Source organism: Leuresthes tenuis, unplaced genomic scaffold (genome assembly GCF_036924035.1).
Source record: "Leuresthes tenuis unplaced genomic scaffold, fLeuTen1.0.hap1 SCAF_13, whole genome shotgun sequence".
Lineage (NCBI taxonomy): Eukaryota > Metazoa > Chordata > Actinopteri > Atheriniformes > Atherinopsidae > Leuresthes > Leuresthes tenuis.
The window spans coordinates 6,673,147-6,696,221 of record NW_027325367.1 but is presented as its reverse complement, the minus strand read 5'-3'; the positions used below and the strand labels follow the sequence as shown (position 1 = coordinate 6,696,221).

Sequence of the window (23,075 nt, the reverse complement as noted above, 5' to 3'; positions counted from 1 at the left end):
TTGTGATCATGAATTCTAATTTTCTTGATCTATAGGTCTTGTTTTTTAAAAAGAAAATTCAATACGATCTGAAACACCATCTTAACTGTGAAGCAATAAGTGCCTTTATTTTAGGAAGAAAACATCTAATATTGCATATTGTTCTTCAGTTGCATTTATTTGTTGTTTGTTTCTTCAGTCATGAATGTGACTTTTTGTGAGTTTTGGATCATTTGTTCTTTTTTTTCATCTTGATCTATCAGAGAGTTTAAACAGAGTTTAAACAAAGTACAAAAACGTTAAGTTTGTTTAAAGAGACTCAATTCATTGAATTTAAATGATACTTATATTCTCCCAATAATCCAACAAATCCCTCCCTGTTTATTGATCCTTTATATCAGATTCAGTGTAAGCTGATTAAGCGTGTTGTGTAGGTGGAGTTAGACCCGCTAAGATGCCCAGATTAGCCTGGCATCACTCAGTACCTGCAGTGGAGCTGAGAAACCTTCTCGGCAGTGGATTCACAAGCCAAATGTTTAGCAAGTGATCCTGTCCTGTTTACCCTCCTTCAGCTCTGGGTGTGGTGTCCCTCCATCTGTTCAGGGTTGCTGCCTTTGCTTTACGGATGTCAGGGTGTTGTCAGAAACGGTGGCAGAAGACACCATCTGTCTCCAATTACACTGTGGCAAACTACAGGATGAAGTCCAAGATGCAGCACACCCGGTAAACTTTTGCCTGCTGGAAAATGAGGCAGAGGTTAAAACAGCAACTTGGACCTTACTTTAACAGCATGTGGCAGAGTTGAGTCACACCAGTGAGCAGTGCCATGGAGCTGGGGTGGAAAACTTTTACTTTTCCATTGCTTTGTGGATTTCTCTCCTGCGGTTGGCTCCTCTGAGTGACTAACAGCTGCCTCTAGTTTTAGGTTTGGAAAACTAGCACTCTGGTAAGACATGCAGGAGCTGTTGGAACACAGAAAAGAGAAATCTGTTTATTTTCAGCAAACTGGACATCAAACAGGTTGGATTTTTTTGACATGATTTACACTTTATTGGCCAAAACATTTCCTGCATTTATTCGCTGATAATAATCTAACGTTGCATGATGCTGGAATGAGCAATTTTATGCATGCCATGTGGATGCCTTGACACCAATCACACTCTCAGACTGAATTTTTTTCCATTCAAAACTTTGAAAGAAGCAGAGTGAACATTAACCACTTGTGGACATTGTGGTACAAGTTCAAGCTTTTCCATCTGACTCAGTTCTGGATAACTACCATTTCTTGCAGCAAATGGAGCAGCCAAAAGCTGTCCTGAAAACTTTCAGGAACCTCTCACAGGAGCAAAGTGAGGACATAATACAGGAAGAGCAGAGTGCAGATCTCAAGAAAAATGACTATATGACATTTAAGGATGTTCCTGTGCATTGTAGAGATGTGTCCCATGAAGGTGAAAATGCATTTAACTCATTGGAAAATTTAGCTTCTGGGGAAGAGGGAAATTCCTCAGACACAATCGATCAAGTAAAGAATAATTCGATCCTAATGCAGCAGCAAAGCAGGGTGGTAAATCCTGACAGAGGCTCAGAGCAGCAGAGCTTCACAGCAAGTCATGACCAGAGTGATGAGGTGCATGGACACAAAGTTGATGGCTGCAAGAAAGAAGATTCATCAGTGGAAAAATGTGTGTTGCACCAAAATTGTCAACATATTTCCACTAACAGCACAGATACAGATTGTGGTTTATTGTCACCAATCTTTGTCGAGCAAGATGATACTAATGAAACCAACCAGGATGTAAAAAAAGGAAATACTCAAAGTTCTCCCTGTCAGGAAGACTTTGTCCCAACTTTAAATTCTGATTTAGATTTTGAAGCTGAGGAATTTGATAAAAGCAGGCAAGCTAAAACCAGACGTGCTGTGATAACTGTGACAAGGACAGGAGACCTTGTTCAGGAGCAGGAACCAATGCAGGAGGAACCAATGCAGGAGGAACCAATGCTGGAGGATACAGAGGAGAGGATAAGTGTCAAGGATGAAGAACAGGAGAAAACAAATTTTTCTCCAGACTCCTGCAACCAGCCCCACCATCCTTCCAGCCCAAAAGATGTTTCACCGAATATTAGTATAACATCTGCGACCCAAGCTACTAATCCCACAACAGGATCCACTCTCACCAGAGCCACCTTCTCTTCAGGCTCTCCCAACAACAAGCAGATTCAGCTCCCGGCCCTGTTCAGTGGCCTGAGGGTCCTGAGGAAGGGGGTCGTTGGGCCTGAGCACGATACCGTGGCTCAGATTGAATCACCTCATCAGGGGGCAAAGAGGGCAGTTTCCACAGAAAAGCAGGATGATGTCAAGGCTCAGGGAAGCTTTCTGGACCAGATCTCCCAGTTTCTGAATAGGGAAAAGAAGGGAGATGAGAAAGAAGAGCAGGAGTTGGAGGGGGACAGAGACCAAGATGAAAACAGAATGGGTGGAAATGATGAAAGTGAAGAGGATGAAAGGAAAGAGCTTCAAACAGAAGATGTGAACATTTCAGTGCCGGTTGAGGCTAGCAAACCTGTATCCAGCGCAGAGGCCGCTTTTGATGCATTCAAGGCCTTTTTCACCCCAAAGCCGTTGAAGAAGGATCCAGCAGAGAAGATCGACTTGGATGCAGTGAGGAAGAGATTGAGAAATGATAAAGATTCACTAAGAACGCTTTTTGAGCGAACACCCAAAAAGACAGCAGAGAAGAAAGACTTATCTGATGCCAAAGTAAGGGAAGATTAAGATATTTTCATTTGTAATCTATGTCAGATTTGTTTACTGCAATCCCTTTTAAAAGTAAATCACACAAAAAGTTTTGAGCAAAGGAATTTCATTAGAATTGGGGTGCAAAAAGATTGGTTGGAGAGCTCTTTAAAGCATGAACAAAACAGGGGCCATCCAAACACTCAATGCATAAAAACTCATGGGCATGCACCACTGTTGCGAATGCATCAGTCAAGTAGCTGAAAGGTTATTGGATGCTTCTTGGTGATGGATGGAGCTGGTCAAGCTCTATTAAAGTAATGAAAAATGTCTGTTGTCAATCTCTCCCCACAGTCAGGGGCATCCACTCCTGGAGAAGAAGAGGAACGGACTCCTGGTCGTCTACAAGCTGTCTGGCCGCCTCTTAAAGAAGAAAAAGTTGGACTAAAGTACACTGAAGCAGGTACTCACTAATCTATATGCATACAGGACTACATGTAATATTTAGTCTTGAAGACACAGTCTTGGTTTTAAGTATTTTGCAAATTGAGTGTTGATATTCACTCGAAACCAAATCATTCTGCACATTTCGTGTACTTAACAAAACCTGATATTTCCATCGCTCATCACCCAGTTCTGCTGCAACAGCTGTATGTCACTTTGTTCCTGAGCAGTTATTCACACTGAAAGACTTCTGTTTGTGGTAAATGAAAATATATACATTTTTATAAGCATGAGAAGCAGTGTCTGCTCCGTGATATCATGTATGTGTTATCAAGCTCTCCAGGGAAGATAAACAAAACTCCACCCTCTGAGCGTCCTCAGTCTGTACAACTCCACCTTGACTATGAGAGAGCTTCTATTAGATTACAAACTGAATAAACGTCATTTTGATTATTTGTTTATGATTCTAAATCATTCATCTCTGGTGGCATACGGTGGCTGTACAGCAGCCAACAACTACACATCCTGATAAGCAACTTTTCACTGAAAATTATACAAATGTTCAGCAAGTTATCGCTTAAACTACAAATGAAATAACAGGACATTTCTTGTGTTTTTGGAAGTTGAAGTGCTTGAATCTGATATTCAACATCTAGTCACGAGTATGGCACACCTTGTAAAAGAGCAACTGTTGCTTCTCATTTTTGACCAATCAGCTAACCAGCCAAAGCTGACTGTTTCAGACAGGAAGTGACAGTAGGTGGTGTCCCTATGTTTAGTGTGAGACAAAAAATATCTTTGTGGAACATTAAAGCATTTCTGACTGTTCTGGTAACAAAATAAAATATTAGAACTCTAAATGAGCAGAACATGAGCTTTTTTAAAATTGTATTATGGTATTTGTCATGTATGTTCCCTACTGCAAAAAGACTGATTTACTTTTTGAGCAACTAAATTTGATTCTGTCTGTTTAATGTCTTAGTGAGGACACTGAAGGGTTTAAGGTATGGAGCTGGTCATGGTTCCTTTGGTATTTCTGTGGATGAGCTGCCAAAAGTCTCCAGCCTTCTTTTTAAAAGATCATCATCTGTTTACCAGAAGGAATATCAAATATTGTTTGAGCAACAATGAAACTGTGTGCTCTGTGTGTACACACCCACACCCCTATAAACACTGTCAGGAAGGCGACAGTGAATATGTTTTCTAATAGACTTTTCAGTAATCCATTAACAGATTAATGTTTGCTTAAAAAGTTTGTTTAAGATGCCAGCTAGCTTTACCACGTGGAGCATGTCTCTCTGTGTGTTACATTTGAGGCATTTGGCTGCCATCATCTGGTGGCTCTTGTAAAATGGGGAAATATTTCTTGTTAATTCATTGATTTCTCTCCTCACAGAGCACCAGGCTGCTCTCCTGCAGCTGAAGAGAGGATGCAAAGAGGAGCTGGAGAAGTTACAGGTCAGTTAAAAGGATGTGGTGACCAGTTGAAACTTGTGGTGCTTTGTAGGCAACAGAATTAAAAGCCTGTGAATTTATTTGATATGCTGGTATTGCTTTAGAGTTAAAAGCAGTCATGAATGATTGGTACACTTCTTCTAACAGCTAGCTCCTTGTTTATTATTTGTACCTTTGATAAAAATGTTTTGGTCCTGCACCCATCTGACTCATGGATGGTTGATCTATCGATCCTAAATCTTATTTATACATGTACAGCTATTCAATACCACCTGGTGACCCAAATTGGATTAAGTGGGGATGAAAAATGGATATATTGATGGATTTTAACTATTTTTATCTCTTAAAAAATGTATTTTAAATCGTCTTTTGATCTCATTATTTTAATATCCATTCTGTTTGTCACATATGTATTGTGTTCTGTAAGTTTTACTTGGTACTGTTAATTGATGATATGTGACATGTGTATGGTAGTTTCTGTTATGTTGGTGGATATGTAAACTGTACACACAATGATGATCTGCACAAAATAAGTTTCTCCCTCAAAACTCTTCTGATATCTTGAGGTATAACTCCCATCAGCCTCAGCTGCACTTTCTTTTCAGTGCTAACAAAGTAAAACAGAAATGTGGTAATGTAAGCATTTAGTTTGTCTGTACTTAAATACAACCTGAACTCTGATAGATCTATAATAGATAGAACTATTCTGCATCATCATTCAGGAAAAAAAGAAGCTCAGGGTTATGACCCTCAATTTTTTGCCATCATTATTTTCAGGAGAACTTTGAGCTGGAACTCTCCAGATTGAGGGTGGAACATGAGGACAATATTACCCATCTGGAGCTCACTCTGGCAGAGCTACAGGCCAAAGTCTCCCAGGTTTGGAACCATTGTCCAGGAGAATGCAGAGATGTTGCTGTTTCGACAGAAGATAACTCTCTACGCAAATCATTCCGTAATGTTTGCATCCAGACGGACCGAGAGACTTTCATCAAAAGTCCTGATAGAGAGGTTACAGGGAATGCCTGCACGAGCCCTCAGCAGCACAAGGCATCCCCCAAAAAGCTGGACCTGCGTTCCATCAGCCTCAGCCTAGCTGGTCAGAGGGATGATTCTTTATCTTCCTCCTCGTCACCTTTAACTTCAGAACAAACTCCTCCTCCTGGAGACTCTCCACCTCTCTCAGAAAAGCAAGTAGCTGCTTCTCAGACAACACTACCAGCCAAACAAAACAGCTGTTCCCCTCCGCCTCCACCACCTCTGCCATGTTTGTCACCAGCCGTAAACCACAAACAGGCATTAACTGTCCCTCCACCTCCACCTCCACCTCCGCCTCCTCCTCCTCCATCCATGCCAGGTGTAGCCCTCCTTCTACCTCCTTCACCAGCTGCGGGTCTCATCATTGATAAACCTCCCAGGAAACCAGCAGTGGAGCCTTCCCGGCCCATGAAGCCTCTTTACTGGACCAGAATCCAGATTCAGGACAGGTATGTTCACACCTCAGAACATATTCAAAATCATATACTGCTGTTCAGCATTTCTCAGGTAGAATCAGCAAAAAGTACTTAAAATATTAAATATTTGCATTTGAGTTGCAGTTGGTGCAACAAAATGTTTTTCTGCAAGAAATTATCCAAGATTCCTGGTTCGAATCTCAACTTCTCCCAATTTCAAAAAGACTCCTCATGAAAATATTGTTAACATTGAAACATTGTTAACATTGAAAACTATATTGGATTAAATCCTAAAAATGTGATTTCTGCCTTGTTATAAAAGCCCTTAGCGTGTCCAGCAGTGAAAGTATCATTGAATGAATATCACGGATAAGAACCAGATTCAACTACATGTACATACATTAATTCAAGGTTTTGATCCAAACTTTTGAACGTTTTTTAGGCCGAGATGAGACTCTGGAGCTATGAAAAGAATTGTGATATCATGATATTATGAAAAATATTGTAGATGATTTAAAGTGTTGTTTTAGAAGACTACACCAAATCAAAGATAAAGTTCTGACAAAACTGGACAATCACATTACATTGAATTAATACCCTGTAAAGGGTCTCTTAAGTGTTTTGAAAAAGTGATTGTTTTATAGCACCAAATGTTTCGTCAGCTCTGCAATCCTGTTGATGACTTGTTTTCTGTGTATAACTGGGCCTTCTGCTGTTGATCAGACAAACATTTGAGGGCATCAACTATATCCTGGTCATCTTTAATTTTGGGAAATCAGCAAACCAACAGATACATCAACACACCGTTGTGATACCACTATCCAAGTTAATGATAAACTGATTAACATCATGCATCAAACACTGTGTTTCTCTCTCCTTAGGAACAACACAATGTGGAGCAGTTTAGAGGAACCTCAAATAATCAATACCAGCGACTTTGAGGATCTATTTGCTAAAATCACTACAAAGACGAATAGGAAGCCACTATCAGAGGCTTATGAGAAGAAAGCCAAAGCCAGGAAGGTAAGCAATCATCTTCAGCATCATGTTAAACATAATTCAGCTTCAGTATGATGTGGCAGTGATTTGTCCACTAGAGGGAGCCAATGCTGTTGTGTTTGCAGATTTAAAAACACAATATAAATCCAGGTTTGAATGCAGATATTTTGTAAAACCATTTCACTAAATGACCAAATTCCTTTACTGTTTTATCCCGTGTCTCCCTCATTGTGAAAACTGTCGAAAAGGTTAATGTCAGTCAAACTAAAAAGATACACAATATGATATCAAAATCAAAATTTTGATATGTTTCCGTACAGTAGAGTATTTGTCCAGAAATTCTGGCATTTTCTAGCAATAGTTTAACTTGTCACCCATTTGTTGCACATTTCTAGTTGTATAGCAGAAAAACCCAGATACAAACCCAGATACAATCATCCAGTGACATACGGGACATAAGTCAAATAGCCTCAATATGTGGCGAAACATTTAAAAGCCAATTTGTACTAAATTTAGTGGAATAACATGACAAAACAGATCTAGATTGTTCCATCTTGATGACTCTGATTAAAAATGCAAGAAGTGTGTAATGTGACCTTTGTTTTGCTCTAATTTCACAGTACACTCTCCACTAATGCCTCACTAATGTTTTTCAGTGGTAAGGTGGTCATGGTAACCTTGTGTGTTTTAGATCATTAAGCTGTTGGATGGTAAGCGCTCTCAGGCTGTGGGCATCCTCATATCAAGCCTCCACCTGGAAATGAAAGATATTCAACAAGGTGATTTGTTCATTTGTTCATTCAGATGTATTGCAAGAGAAAACTACACTGGTTGTACTCTGATATCAGGGTATTTACTATATTTGTAAAGAAGTTTATGTTAATCTTAATCATGTCAACTTAAAACTAAACCTTAATCAGCATTTAACATCTAAGAAATACATTTATTGACCAAAACTATAAAAACCAGAACTGAGAATGTCAGAAATTCAATCATAATACAAAGACAGTAAATAAACTAAAATGGGGCAATATATGCAGGATAGAGTGATCATCTAACTGAGTGAACACAGGTGGTGAAGCCAAAGGCAGGAAACTTTATCACATCATGAAAACACATATAAAAAATAAAGCAGGAAGAGGCAAACTAAACATTCAATCATTACAGCATCCTCTTTTGACAAAAATAGAATAAAATTAGTCACTTCTTATGATAAACTGATTTAATTAAAGGCCACTATCAATCTACTCGACACTTTACAATACAATGCACACAATGGGTGAAGCGAAGTTATTGAATTTTGACTTTTGGGTTAATAAATGAGCAAATTAGGCTTATGGAGCTAATGGAGAATTTTATCCTAACAGTTTTTTCAGATAATTAATAACTAAGCGTTACCTCTCATTCTGTATCAATACAGAGTGATCAATACAGTGTTTCTACTCTCTGAGGTGTTAAAATTCTTCGCTGCTTCCTACTATCTGCCAGTTTTTGAAGATGAGGAGTTTAGAACATTGACATAATCATATAAAATTATAGGCTTTGTTTTGAAGTAAATGTAACCTCCCAGAAGTGCATAAATTGAGGAAGATTACATCCACAGAATCACAGCTTAATACTAGAACTAGTAATAAATTGTAAAACACTTCTCTACACATGCCATATAAAGTCAAATTTACTGCTGATATTTATTTCCTTTACTCCAGTAAAAGGAAGTGAGTTTTTCCAAGTTGAAGCTGAAGTCACTAATTCATTTTACTTTAGTAAATGATCTGGAAACCACTTTCAACTCTGCCTACTGTTATCTGTAATTTCAGGGATGACAGATTCTAGTCTGTTTCTAGCTATAACATTAAAATTTTCCCATTTGCATGCAACACATTTTTGTGTATTTTTATTTCTGGTGGAAAACCCTAAAAAACAGCATTTGTATTGCCATGGAAAACACCATTAAAACCTCACAGTGTGTGTAATCAAACAAACATCCTGGTTTATAAGACATTCATCACAGCATGGATCACTGAGCAAGGCATGTTTGTCTGCAGGCAGTCTGGGCATTTGAACACGCTGTAAACACTCAGGTAACCGCAGCTCCCTGAACATCACCCTTATTTAACTTTAACCCCGGCATCACACTAAACCAGCCCTGTATTTCCCTCTGAATTTGAGCTGTGGGTGAATCAACAGCACGATTACAAGCTGAACCTCTCACTATAATGTCAGCAAGACAAGGCGATCTGCATGTCTAATCCCAATCTACAAAATATTTTTGTTTGCCACTGAGAAGAACGTAATTGTAGTTCTCTGGCCTTATTGCTTTTCTTTTTTCATGCTTACCTCTAACGGCCACAGATACAGTACGTGGATGGAAAGATGGGTAAAATATACATTTGAACATCTGAAGATGTTGTGGATCTAATCTGTGATTTTGCTTATCACATAAACACAACACAGCTACTCTTCCTTTTTGTGGAAATCTTTGCCAGTGAGCTATTACTACACAAATGGTCACTTGGAGTGGTTTTCATATGTGTATAATTGATGGTAATTTCTCTAAAATTGTAATGAAGTTTTTTATTACTGAATATGTTCACTGGAAGGGCTGTCCTCACTTAATGTTGCACACCGGTCAAAAGGCCACAATCACAAAGCAGTCAAGCATGAGTAGTTTTGTATTCATGTCACCCATCTTCAGACACAACTTACTTTGACACCTGCATTACGTTGTATTTCTGTCAATTCTGACTGGATTTCCAGAGCTGTACAGCATGAATATAAAACCCATTCATGTGTATCAATCCCAGCATTTTTGTATCCTGCTAAACTCTGATGCCTCTGTATCTTTTTGCTTCTAGCTGTACTGACAGTGGATCACTCTGTGGTGGACCTGGAGACAATTGAAGCGCTGTATGAAAATGTGCGTATTACACTTGCACACTTTACTGCAGTTTCACTACAAGAATACAGTTGTGAACAACTTGTTCAGATGTAATTGTCACTGACACAGAGAGCACAGCCAGAGGAGCTGGAAAGGATCAAGAAACACTATGAGACATCAGAGGAAGAGGACGTTAAACTGCTGGACAAACCTGAACAGTCAGTATCTCAACTAAAAGGAAAAATGTTTCGAGGGCACAGCAGTGATTCATTGTGTTTAGACATTCAAGATTTTCTATTTGTTCCCCAGGTTCCTGTATGAGCTGTCTCAGATCCCAGACTTTGCAGGCAGAGCTCGCTGCATCATTTTCCAGTCAGCCTATATTGATGGGATTGCCTCCATTCAACGCAAGCTCAACACCGTCTGCACTGTGTGTAAGGTGTGTAAAGAACACAACAAAGCCTCACTAAAGCCCCAAGCATCTCTGAGAACACCAGCCTTTGTAAGATGTTATTTGTGTGTGTTTTCGGTTTTAAGGCTCTGCTGGGGAGCAACAGTGTCAGGGAAGTAATGGGACTGGTGTTGGCTCTGGGAAACCACATGAACGGAGGCAGCGGGACCAGAGGTCAAGCCGACGGTTTTGGCTTGGAAATCCTCCCCAAACTCAAGGATGTCAAGAGCAAGGTAATGCCTGATAAATATGGAGTGACTGGGGCTGTTTTTCTGCCTGTCAGCCATGTGCTTTTTATTGGGACAGAAGACAGCTGAGATGACTGTAATACCTGATTTGTATTGAGCAAAAGCCAAAAGAAGAATTGCTTTTCTCAGTATATTGCTAAGGACTGAACCTTGTGAGTGGTGTATGACTGCTATCTGCTGAGCCACAGCCACTATTAAAACTGTTGTAATTATTGAGTCAGCAAAACTTAATACTTACCAAAAAAATGGAGTATGTTGCTGCCATATATTTTTAGCCATATTCGACAAAAGTTTATTTTTTTACACTATTAAGAGTAAGATCTCAGATTGTATGTCATAAAATATACAATTAAATATAGAGAAGCCAATGAAAGGGCAGATGTATGAGAGTTAAGTAACAGTGAAAATAGAATTAGAGTCGGATGATTTCAATCAGTGGGGGAGACAGGCAGGTGTGAGTGAGTGTCCTGTTTTATTTAAAGAAGACAGTTGTGCCAAAGTCTGATCTTCACATTGTGTATCATGACACAAACAAATGGGATTTCAAAGGGCCACAAGTAAAGAGCTGTTTATGTTCACATGGCTTGAAATAGTTACAAAACCATCTCCAAGGGCAGTCAGACACAGTGTTCAAACGAAGGAAACCTCCCCAGGACTGTTTGACCAGAGAAGATCACAGCAGGAGTGTATAATAGTCTACCAGGTCACAAAAGAACCCTTCACAGCAAATGAAGGCATCGCTTCCATTGAGTAGTGATAATGAGTGAGATCAAACGTGACGTACGTGGCTGGCTAAGGTTTGTATGGGCTCAAATCCCTCAACACTGATGTGCAGGACTGATCCGCGTTTAGCTGATGTTCCTGCTTCATATGGAGAAAGCAAAGATTTACAAACCCTTACCACCAACTCATATGTATATTGCATGTCACCTTGCTTGTTTAATTTGATGCTCTTTAATGACTTGTGTGGATATCTAGGGTTTATTTCATTGCTCTTGTATGCATAATTACACTATATTGTAAAACTTTTCAACCCCAATATATGAATCTTAAGAGGGGAAAACATTGGCTCCACAGGAGCTTAAAATCCTGTTTCAAAACTTCATCTATTTGCTACTAACAGATCAATTAACTAAATTACCCTGATTCGTGCAAGATATCAAGAAATCTCTCAATACAAAAAATATGCATTACATGGTTTTAATGTAATTAGTATTCCTTGCACACTACACTTAAAAAAAAAGAACCAACTCTTTTTATATAATTTTTATATTGAATATTTAAGTAAAAGAGACCTGACGCAAATCTTGTACATTTATTTTGTTTCAAGGAATATAAAGTAATTAAGAATTAAGAAAGGCTTAACAGTTTCAAGCATTAACTTCAGCAACGACGTAGATTTTCATTTTGATAAAATCGATAAATGATTGAGATGAAATGCTCATACATAAAAAAGTCCTGGGAAAAAGAAATATCTTATCAGATTCTAAAAAAAAAGCATGCGAGCAATTTCATTTTTTGCAGTAACAAAGTTTTACTTTCTTTTGATTCACCTTTAAAGTGGCTCCTGCCTTTCTTCTCAGGACAATCGTATAAGCCTGGCGGACTTTGTGGTGTCATACTACCTGCACAATATGGACAAGGTATTTAAAAAAAATATGGTTTTAGTGTGCATGAAACTTGTGTATAAGTATTTTTTTGTTGAAGATTTTGAAGATTTGGGCCTTACTTGGATTTAATCCTTGAGTTCATTGAGAAAAATGGGTAAAAGTGCTTTTAAAGGCAAAAGTGTGACACAAAATAGGTTTCAAGCCTTTTTTAGGGTGTTGTGGTGAGAATTACCCATGCTGACTTGCAACATTTAATTGTGCAAATGAATCAATTCTTACATACAGCTATGTCTTTATCAGAGTCAAAATAGACAAAAAACATAATGAAAACAATTATAGTTCATATTTTTAATGGATATCTGGCTAGGTTGGCGTAATTAAGCTTTATTTTCCTTTTTGTAACACATTTTCTCTGTATTCCACCAGAACGCCGGCACAGATAAGAGTATCTTTCCTCTCCCTGAACCTCAGGATGTCTTCCTGGCAGCACAAGTCAAGTTTGATGACCTCAGCAGAGATCTAAGACAACTCGGACGAGATCTGGCAAGTATGTGACTTCCTTACAACCTCTCCTTTTCTCTGTAGATAGGAAAATAAACTCTGGAAGAGTAACCCTCCCCCCTTCTATGATATTAGATGGTTGCACACATTCCCCAAAACATGAGAAGTCACACGGGGGAGCCTCAACACACATGTGACTGGTTGACCGGGAACAATCTCGACTTGTGGTCATTTTGTTGTGTGTTTTTGCTTGAAAACCTTGGCCAGTCTGTGTAACTCTATCACTGTGATTTTGCGTTGCTCTCCAGAGGTTCCCACAGACCAAACCTCGGCCCAGTCTGGCATCGTTTTTCCTTAAACACCCCCTCCCCTCCAAAAACTCACCACCCTGGTTTCCCATTGCTGGCCCCAGCCATTGAGTAGCTGTTTATACTCTGTGCTGAAGGCCTGCCTCTGTGACCAAACTCATGTTAGCTGGAACTCCAGAACAAAAGATTTCCTCTTGGCTGTCTTATCCCTAAGTGTGCTCTTATGACGCCATTCTGCATGCCAGTCAGCTACAAGCCATTCTGAAGACAATGCGTACAGTACATGCGTATGATTATGAGTGAGTGCGTTGTCGTGTCCCCATGTATGCATGTGGTTTTGCATGCATTTCATGTGTGTTAGTGTGTGTGTAGCCAGGGACTAGCGGGAGTCTTGCTGCTGATACTGGCCTGGCGCCTTTCAGATCCAGCCTCTAATCCTTCTGCCCATCAGATCTCCCATTGTTGTGCCTTTGTACCCCTGTCGCCAGTGCAGGGAGACCGTAGCTTTCCACTTATGTAATCTCCAGACCTCCTGTATCTGTAGTATCTCTGCAGAGATGCACAGATCCTTAACCTGCTCGGCTGTATCACCTGGGCACCCGTGTGGCCCCCAGAAATGTGCCACAGATAGCTTTCTTTACCTCTCAACACAGCTTTGTCTTATCGGGCCATCTACCCAAACCACTGTGCAATCTGGATCGCCTGTCGCAGGTTCCTTTTGTTCAATCTGTTTGAACTGCCCTCATGCTTTGAGGCTTTGCTTTTTCTTCACTCTCCCTGTGTTTCTGTTCAGTAGGTATGACCTTTGGTGGTTTAGTTTCTTTTCAACCATCCATTTAGAGACTAAACAAAAACAAATGTACTCAGTTTTAGAGGTAATTCAAATTAGCTGGCTGGAGAATACGTATTTATTGCTAACCTGCATATGTATCTGGTCGTGCAGATTTTGCTTAATTTTCAGATATATAAAATAGCTCTTTTGCGACTTAAATGCCAAACAAATTATATGAAATGAATGTTTTCTCCTGCCTACGTAGCCTTATTGAAGACTACATTCAGAGTCACCAGTGATTAAGTTTTCCAGGAGCAAATTCTGGTTGTTTTAAATAAACCCAAGTTTTTCATTAAAACTAACTACAGCCTCACTGATATTTTGATTCCTTCATTAGTCATAATCGTTATGTGCTGGTCCAGACTCAAATATTTATCTACTCCAGAGAACCAACCCTCTAGAGTGCATTGATCCCCTGATTTTCCTGAGTGAAAAGGCTTAACTACTATTGCTTAGATTGTCATGAGGTTTGGTATACTTTGCATGTTCATTCTCACCTCTTTCCCAAAAAAAAGCATGTTCACAATGATGTTTGACCATTACATACCATTAGTTCAAGAAATGCCCCTTATTCTTTTACTGCAATCACTGCACATTATACTACAGTGAGTTGTGAGAGGAAATCATTTCATAAAACTTTTTCTTTTCACGAGAACCAAACAGCCCAAAATATTTCACATAACTTCACACAAACGTCAACAGCCTGCATGGTTTTAGTATTTTTTTTTCTGTATTTCCCTTGGCTATGACTTAAACTGACATCCCACTATGCACTGCAGTCGTCCGAATAATAATATGTCAGAATAATTTTGGGAGACTGTCTAACTGTCTAACTTTATTTTTATCAATTTCAGTTTACCTGTTACCTGTTATGCTGTTTATAATGGAAACTATGGGCTGTTTTTCCTTCCTGAGGACTTTCCTCCTACTCTTTTGTGTTGGAGCTTGTGTTTTGCTTCATTGAAAGAGTTATGTCACTGTGGAATCTCACAGAGGTCATCGTGTGATTTATAAGGGGGAATAATCCAAACCTATCATCATCAAAACCTCAAAACCTCTTCAAGAAAGTATTTATCCCTTTCTGTGCAACAAAATCAGTGCAGTTTGTGTAATTGCAGTCTCACATCTGAAAGCACCACACACCTCATCAGTCGGCTGTGTTTATGTGAAGGTCCCGAACCCTCTTCAGTCTGAAATAAGCAAACTTCTGTCAGCACAAAAATCACTCAAAAGAAAAGAAAGGCTCCCCACACAATGCATGGAGAGATACCCGCCTCCACAGTTTACACAAATCCAGAATGAAAACAGTATTCTTCTGTAATCTTATCTGGGAGATGTTGATCGAGCATCAGGGTAGGGGGGCCGGGGACTCGGCTCCCTCTTCAGCCTCTATTATGACTGGTCTCGCAGACTGGCTCCTCTGATCCACTGATTGGATGCAGAGCAACTTGGAGCCACAGACAGGCAGAGGAAGAGAGAGAGGGAGCGGAGTTTGTAGTCGCCATCTCTGGGTGAATCTCAATAAGTAATGTCAGATTGAGGAAGCTGTGCTGATAACCTGTCGCTCAGGCACAGGTGGAGTAGCTCAACCCTGGACTATCCTCTTTCTGTCGGGTGTGTGCTGGTCTTGGAAAGTCTTTGAAAGCCCCCATGAAATATCAAATAAATAGACAGTAATTTTTCTCTCTATCATTACTGCAAGCCAGCTAACTCATCGTGGTCCATGACATGTTAACTGAATAATCACATGAATAAACATTGTAATTACCTGTATATACAATCAGTAAGTATAGACAAAAATGGGGTATAAGTTAATGGAATAGGTTATTGTATCTACCACATAATCATTGCTGCATATGTGCTCACTGATGGGTACCAAATTGTGTTCATTTTGATAATAAAATTATCTTTAAGGGTATTATTTCTTGAGAAATCAACCATTTAAATCTCAAATATTGACTTAAAAACAGTTATCTTGCTAGGTAGCTGGATTCACAAATTCACAAGATCACAGTCAGAAGAGGATCCATCTTGTCAGGCTCCAAGCTAATTGTTTGTCGTAGCAACACACATTTTGGAGCAATCTGTGTCCTATACTAGCACAAACGGATGGATTTTATGTGTGACGGCAATCAGCAACTGTGGTTTCTATTCAGTTTCTGGTTGTGTGTAACATTGGGCTCATCTGACTGTTTTAAGTTTGCTGGTGACTTTGGTTGACAAAAACTTCATCCAATCACTCGTGTTCTCTCGAAGGAAATAAAATCATAAACCAAAAAGCATGGATGCACTCATGATGTCAGTGCATTGAAGTCTTGGCAGTCATTTATCAACCTTAGATGCTTCTTGAGCTCCTATGAAGCAAAATTGCTTCATTGTGGTTTAAATTTACTACAGATGCACCCACTTAGAATTTCATCTCCTAGTCAAAGGCTAGTCAGTTTCCAGCTATTGTCAGCCATGGACCCTGCGGAGAGTCCGTTAGGAAGTGGACAAACCCATGCATGGAGCTGTTTGCCATTCTAAGTGGCATTGTTAGATAGGACTTGCCATCCAGGCAACCAAGACAAATTCAAATTAAGTTTTTCCCATTGTTTTGTATAATCATTGTTTGGATGTTCGGCATTAGCGTTCTCCATCTTTACTTTTATGAAGCATATTTATGGAGAGGGAGGGTTATACTTAAAACATGATTCAACAAAAACACATACATTCGAGGCCTAATGTCTCTTTAACTATTGGGCTTATCTTCAAAATGACCACAAGCACACTAATCTTCAGCAGTGAATTTAGCCAATAACGCTTAATGGCTCATGGAAAATATGTATTGACTTAGTATTAAATGAGAGAAGTTGATGTGGCGCCAGTAGTATTTTGGTGCCAGCACCTTGTGGCTGTCGGTGATTTTAAACTTTAAGACACTCCACATTGGCTTCTAATTTTAGAACTGCTGGGTACCTTCGTAATCATGATGAAGTGGGAAAAAAAAAAGATACTGAAAATTCGATCCAAATGGGACACAAACTTTGCTTCCTGTTGTTGTATCTTTCCCATTATTGCACATTATCTATAAAGTCATCCAAAGCATTCACATTCATGCTAGTGTTATAGATGCCTTTGCATTTCTGTACTTTTCTTTTACCCTACATGAATTTTATGCAATAGGTTTCTAAGCATCGTGATTCTTTGTTTCAGGATGTGAGAAAGATCTAGAGGAAGTTTGCTCGGGTTCACCTGAAGAGCACCTGCAGCCATTCAAGGACAAGATGGAGGCTTTTGTCATCACCGGTAAATATACAGTACTGTGCAGCTGCAAGTCTGAATGCATATTTTTCTTATGTATCATGTTAAAAACCAAAATCGGTGTATGAGAAGTGTTGAGAATGACACCCTAATATTGTTTGCGTCTTTAGAATCTGACTAAAGAGCATAAAGACAGCACTGAAGATATTTTGGTCTAAATTTAGATATTTAGTTTTCATACTTTCAAGGTCTTTTTAGAACTAGGTTCGGTTGTGTATCCTTATGCAACCTCCCCAACATATGATAGCCAGCCAGTCTGCTCTTCTTCAATTTTTACCTCCATTATTCCTCTTCCTAATTATTCCACAGCCTCTAGTCATGAACAGATTATGAGACAATCTTTAGCACAGGCATGTCAATGGTCTCTCAACACTCTAACCTTAGAGTAAAAGGACTGAAAAAGGTGTCTTTTTGTCTCCCTTATTTTTTGTCTCCTTGTAGTGTTTTTTTCTGCTTCTCATTAATTTTTCTCTTTTTTAACCTCTTTTGTAACTTTTAGATTGTCATGTGTATTTTGTGGTTGTTTTATATATGAGCTCTTTTTTTTAATCATTCTGCATCTTTTTGTGTATGTTTTGTTTTTTACTGTAGTTATTTGACATTTCTGGTCTTTTTTGATCACCTTATTTTCTGTGTTTCCTTGCTGTAATTTTGCTTTCGATCGACTTCCAAACGAGAAGTGTTAACAGCAGCTCTGTACATAGTAGGCCCAGCCAGTAATCCTCCAGTGCTCCTACTTGTCAGATTATTGTCCCCAGTCATCACTTTACCAGCCTGTAAATGTTCTGTTTTCATGGGTATCTGTGTGTCAGGGAGATAGGATGGATTCAGAATAAAGACTAGACATTCAGATAGGGATCAGGCAGATTTGGCAATGACTGAGTGATTCCTGCCTCAGACACTCAGGCACTGGACATTCTTAGTCTCTTTTATGCTCTTTTACTGCAAAAAATATCCATCCATTTAACTGAGCCATTCCATTTTGTGCCATGTTTTTTTCCTTGCCTTATGTCAATGCTGAGGATTAATTTTAAGTGCTTGAACAACATAGTTTATTTGAGTATCATCATTAAAGAAACAGCACTGGGGCTGTGGTTTATCCAGAAAACTTGGGACCATTTAAAAAGTTAGATCTTTTCCCTTTTTTTCAATCCCTGATATTAGTCTGAAACACTCCTTTCTTTTGGGCTTCAAGCCAAACTGTACATTTTTCTAGGATCTTAAGCAGACTCCCAAAATATTTACTGAGAGACAGGCACAGATAATCAGTACCATGTCTGTTATTTTGTCATAATGGCATTGCAATTTGAAAGTGGCAACAAGAATGGCTCCTTTGTTGAATAACTGACTGTCTAATTGCTGCTTTAAAGAGACCAAATGGTTGTCTGGCTCCATCAAACAAGGTCATCATCATACAAGACCTCCTCACTGTGTTCCTACAAGTATTTAAATCTACAGACTCTCTACAGGGAATATGATTGTTCAAAACATTATCAACATGGTGGGACACAAGTAATAAATCATTTTCCTGTCTGTTTCTTTTCAGCAAGAAAGGAGCATGCAGAAGCTTCTTATCAGCTGATGACCGTACAAAAAAGGTGGGGAAATTAACTGTGCTGTTCTTTTGTTAGATGAGACTGTCCTCCTTTTTGCTTCATCCATGGAGCTAATGTTGCTTTATAATTCACTTTCATAAAAAAAGTTGAACGCAGCAGTTTAAAGTGACACCAGAAAAGTATTGAGATAATGCACAACATAATGGCTACAGAATATTTTACGTTGTTTTCTTCTCCTTCCTCCACCGCTGTGATGACAGCCCCTGCTGCTGCTTAATGTTTGCAATAACTAACGTTAAACATGCGTTACAGCTCTATGTAAAACTATAGCAACTCTACCCATTCTTTTAATGTAAGTGAATGCGCATCTTTCTCTGTCTCATTTGTTGTGTTGATAGTTTCTTGGCTCTTTCAGAAATATAAAGTGATTCAGTCTTTTCCACAGTTGTGCTGACAGTAATGCCACGTAGAAATTGTATGAGGGGGAGTTGTCTGTCATTGCTTATGTTATCATCTGTGAAACAGTGACAGAAATTAAAGATCAGAAAAGGCTTGTGCCATTTTTGTTTTTTCTATCTCTCTGTTTGGTGCTTTTTCAACTTTTTACTGTGTTTTCTCTTTTTTTGGTCATTTTTCTAATCGGTTTTAATGTTTTTTTCCAGTTTAGGATCTTCCAAGTTATTTTTCAATCTTTTGTGTAATATTTTATTGGTTGTTTTGCATCTTTCTATAGTTGTTGTAAATGTCTTTTTTGTTCATTTGCACAACTATCTACCCATTTTGCATCTCTTTTCAAATTCTTTTGTTCTTTTTGGTCTTAGTATTTCTACATTATTTTCATCATTCAGCACTGCTTTTTTTTGTGTGTGATTGATTTTGATGTTGAATCTCTTTTGTGTTATTGTGTGATGATTTCTGAAGATATCTTTCATTAATTTTCTATGTTCTTTTGTGATTTTATGCCTCTTTTTTATTTATTTTCATCTATTTCTGGTCATTTTTGTTATCATATAAATGTATAATACCAGAAGCCAGTAATATCAGATAAATTATAACATTATGTAACAATAACTTTTCTAAAAATCACACTGCCATCAATAATTGTAAAAGTAAAAAGAGTGCAAAAAACAGATGGTAGCAGTTTCTCTGCTGCATAACTGTGGCAGAAGAAGCTGCAATACACAGTGTATAACTAGACTATTTTAACTGATAAAAGCAGCTGACAGAAGAAGATTCTACATCATCTGTTTCTGGTTAAGATGAGAAGCTAAATGAGAAGCACTGAAAATAAAAATTTCATCTTGTTGTTGTTTTCTGTTTTTGTATTTTAGTTTCCAGGACCTGGTTCTGTACTTTGGACTGAAGCCCAAGTCAGGAGAGAAGGAGGTAATGGCTAGTCACCTCTTCATGCTCTGGTTTGAGTTCTGTGCCGACTTCAAAGCCAGGTGGAAGAAGGAGAACAAGAGCATCTCAAAAGAGAGGTATGTAATAGTTCTGTGTGCATTTATGCATTTTAGACTGTATTTGGTTCAGCTCAGTTTGAATTTAAGAAACGACCTTTCTTAAGTTATTTAATAAATTAACTGTAGGGGTAATATTTAGTTGCATTGCCACCACATCAGTGTGCTTAACTCATGTTTAGTTTGGCTCTCACGTAGGCAAGTTATTCCAGATAATCTTTTATTAGCAGGATCATCTTGGTCCTTCTGATGGATCCTGAGATGTTATGAGTTTGTTGAGTGAACACTGAAGTTGAATGAGCACTGAAAATCTTCACTGGTGTCATTCTGATCAGATATCCCAAACAACCAAAGTGACATAAGCAAATAATTAAAAAACAAGTTAAATTTTTTTTGAACGGGCCCAAATAACTATCTTTGATTAATTAGGGACACTTATAAGTTTAGAAAACTTTTAGAACATATCTTAAAACATCCAGTCAGTCATGGGTGTAATATTCAACTTGTCTAACTGAATTCTTCTTCTGCTTACATCAGTGTTATTGTAATAAACGCTTTTGGTCTCAAATTAAAGGATGGACTGGACCTTTTCTCGGCACTGTGATATACATTGTGTTTTATTTTCTATATGGTAAATGGTCCTGCTTAACTGACTAATTGGAAATGTTTTTTTGAAGGTTAAAAGAGGCTCAGCTGTCAGTGAAGAGGATCACTGGAGAGAAGAAGGTGGAAACAAGAAAGATCAATCCCAACAGCCTGGTAAGACTTGCTTCAGGTGATTTACTGAAAAGGCAAAGTAATTTGAAAGCAGATATTTGATGAATCAGGCCTTGAACATGCAGTTCAGATTAATGCATGAAGATCCAGGAATGCACAAGTTTGAATCAGTTGTACATTTTCCATAGGAAATAATATCATCTACACCACACACACATGCTGCTTAGGTTGAATTATGGGTATTTATCTACATTTTCCTCATCTGCATTTTTAATCCAATAATATGTTCCCAACAGAAAGAGCGACTGCGTCAGAAAGAAGCCAACATTTCTTGAATTTCAGAATGGGTCACAACAATCACACAACCATCCTCACATTGCTGAATCCGACTGGATGTGGAACAGGCTACCAAGCGACATTTCCCTTGATGAACACAGGATAAATGCATCATATGTGTATGTTAATCCAATTTACTCACACTCAGAAAATGACAGTTTTATGTAATATGATTTCCCATGTAATGTGTATTTAAGATCAGAATATTTAAAAAAATATCTTATTAGTTATGTATAGATTCTCAAAATGTATACTTGCATTTCGTATTGATTCTGACAGGAAAAATTTCGATGTTTTACAATAATTTCCAGAAATAAAAACACTGATCAGATCAAAGAAATGTCATGTAATAACTTGAATTCTGTTTTATTTACAAGCACTATTAAAATAACTGATACAGAAATTATATACAGTCATCCAATTAAGTGGCATTTAGTAGTGCAGATCTAAATTTAAAATAAATTGATATCACCAATTTTCAGATTTACATCCCACACAGTGGAAACACTCTCTGAAGATGCATCCTGTTAAACCTTCCATCAATCTGTAACAAGCATGTCTTTTTGAAATGTTACAAACCATCCCATAGGCACTCAAGGTAAAACACTTTGGCATTTGTATCCACTTAATAAAAATAATAAACATGGGCTAACAATTCTCCAAAGTGTTCTCGCAAACATGAGCAGGCTATCTGCGAGCAATGATGAATGATTGCCAGGTCTGGTCCCTGTGATGCATGTTGCCAGCAGGTCAAGCCTTAGAGGGATCAGGAATTCAACCATTAATGGCCATCTTTCAGCAGGTTTTGTAATAATCAGCTGAATATCTTCTTGTCGACAGTTAGAGTGAAAGGCTCAGCCAAGTTCCTCATAATCCTTGTCCCACTGTATTCTTGTATTGAGCAAAATACACTGTCCCTCCTTTACGTTCCACGGAGGGGAATTTTTATCATAGGGTCTAATCCGTATTAACAGTTGTGCACCGGCACAGCTTTACGCGCTGGACCCGTTTCCTTCGCGTGCTGGGCGTTTGTCCCGGGCAGAAGAGGGTGTACGTGACGGTGCTAAAGGCTCTGGGTTTGCAGGCCGAGCAGGACTGGAAGGCATTGCCGTCCTGATACATGTGCCGTGGGATGTAGAAGGAGTTGCACTGTCCGTAGCAAAAGCGGTTGATGATGGTGCGGCTCAGACAGCCCTCCTCGTGGATGGTTTGCTTGAGCGGCTGCGTCTTACACCAGTCCAGCCGCAGGTACCGACGCTCCGTGACGTGCAACGCTTCCTGGCTGGACTCCAGCACTTCGTCGGTTGAAGTCACAGGCGCCGTCCCGCGGGAGATTAGTCCACTAATGGAGGGCTGTAGACATCTATCCGATTCGTTCGGGTTGTATTTGTTTGGATGAGGGAAAGCGCCTTGGAATGTGCCCGTGTCCGCGCTGCTCATCCGGGTGAGTAGCAGAGCGAAAACCACCAGAAGGATCAGCACTGAATGTGACTGCATCATCGAATCTAAAAGGAAAACATCATTAGAGTCAGTCACCAAGCAAGAACATTTTTACGCACAGGTTTTACGCGTGGATTACGCATCAAACAAGCAGGCACACGAGGTGTTTCTTCCCAAATACAAGGTTATTTATGACTTAAGAAAACAAAAAGTTGGTTACCTGTTGCGTGTCTAACTCCCCACCAGAAGACTACTCAGTCAGTTAGCAGCTTGTGTTTCCTCTGGAGGTCCTACACCCCTTGAAGTGGCTTTATGAATGTTACTGTGACGTCTTGATAGTCAGCAGAACACACCCCAAACCCTGATC

General features: G+C 39.0%; 2 protein-coding genes across 2 annotated transcripts; one reads left to right on the top strand and one right to left on the bottom strand.

Annotated features, from left to right (window-relative positions):
* Nucleotides 1-1,961: 1,961 nt before the first annotated feature.
* fmn1 (formin 1) lies at nt 1,962-21,608 on the top strand. The gene is made up of 17 exons (XM_072361869.1): nt 1,962-2,740; nt 3,071-3,179; nt 4,557-4,618; nt 5,393-6,102; nt 6,951-7,092; nt 7,760-7,847; nt 9,924-9,985; nt 10,076-10,164; nt 10,256-10,385; nt 10,484-10,630; nt 12,229-12,288; nt 12,682-12,802; nt 17,092-17,184; nt 18,746-18,797; nt 20,087-20,236; nt 20,893-20,974; nt 21,229-21,608. The coding sequence occupies exons 1-17, from the start codon at nt 1,964-1,966 to the stop codon at nt 21,265-21,267; spliced, it is 2,913 nt and encodes a 970-aa protein (XP_072217970.1). The 5' UTR covers nt 1,962-1,963; the 3' UTR covers nt 21,268-21,608.
* grem1a (gremlin 1a, DAN family BMP antagonist) lies at nt 21,606-23,047 on the bottom strand. The gene is made up of 2 exons (XM_072361871.1): nt 22,929-23,047; nt 21,606-22,773 (listed from the first exon to the last, which is right to left on the bottom strand). Exon 2 carries the CDS (start codon nt 22,766-22,768, stop codon nt 22,226-22,228), a length of 543 nt encoding a protein of 180 aa, XP_072217972.1. The 5' UTR covers nt 22,769-22,773; nt 22,929-23,047; the 3' UTR covers nt 21,606-22,225.
* Between the last annotated feature and the right edge of the window lie 28 nt (nt 23,048-23,075).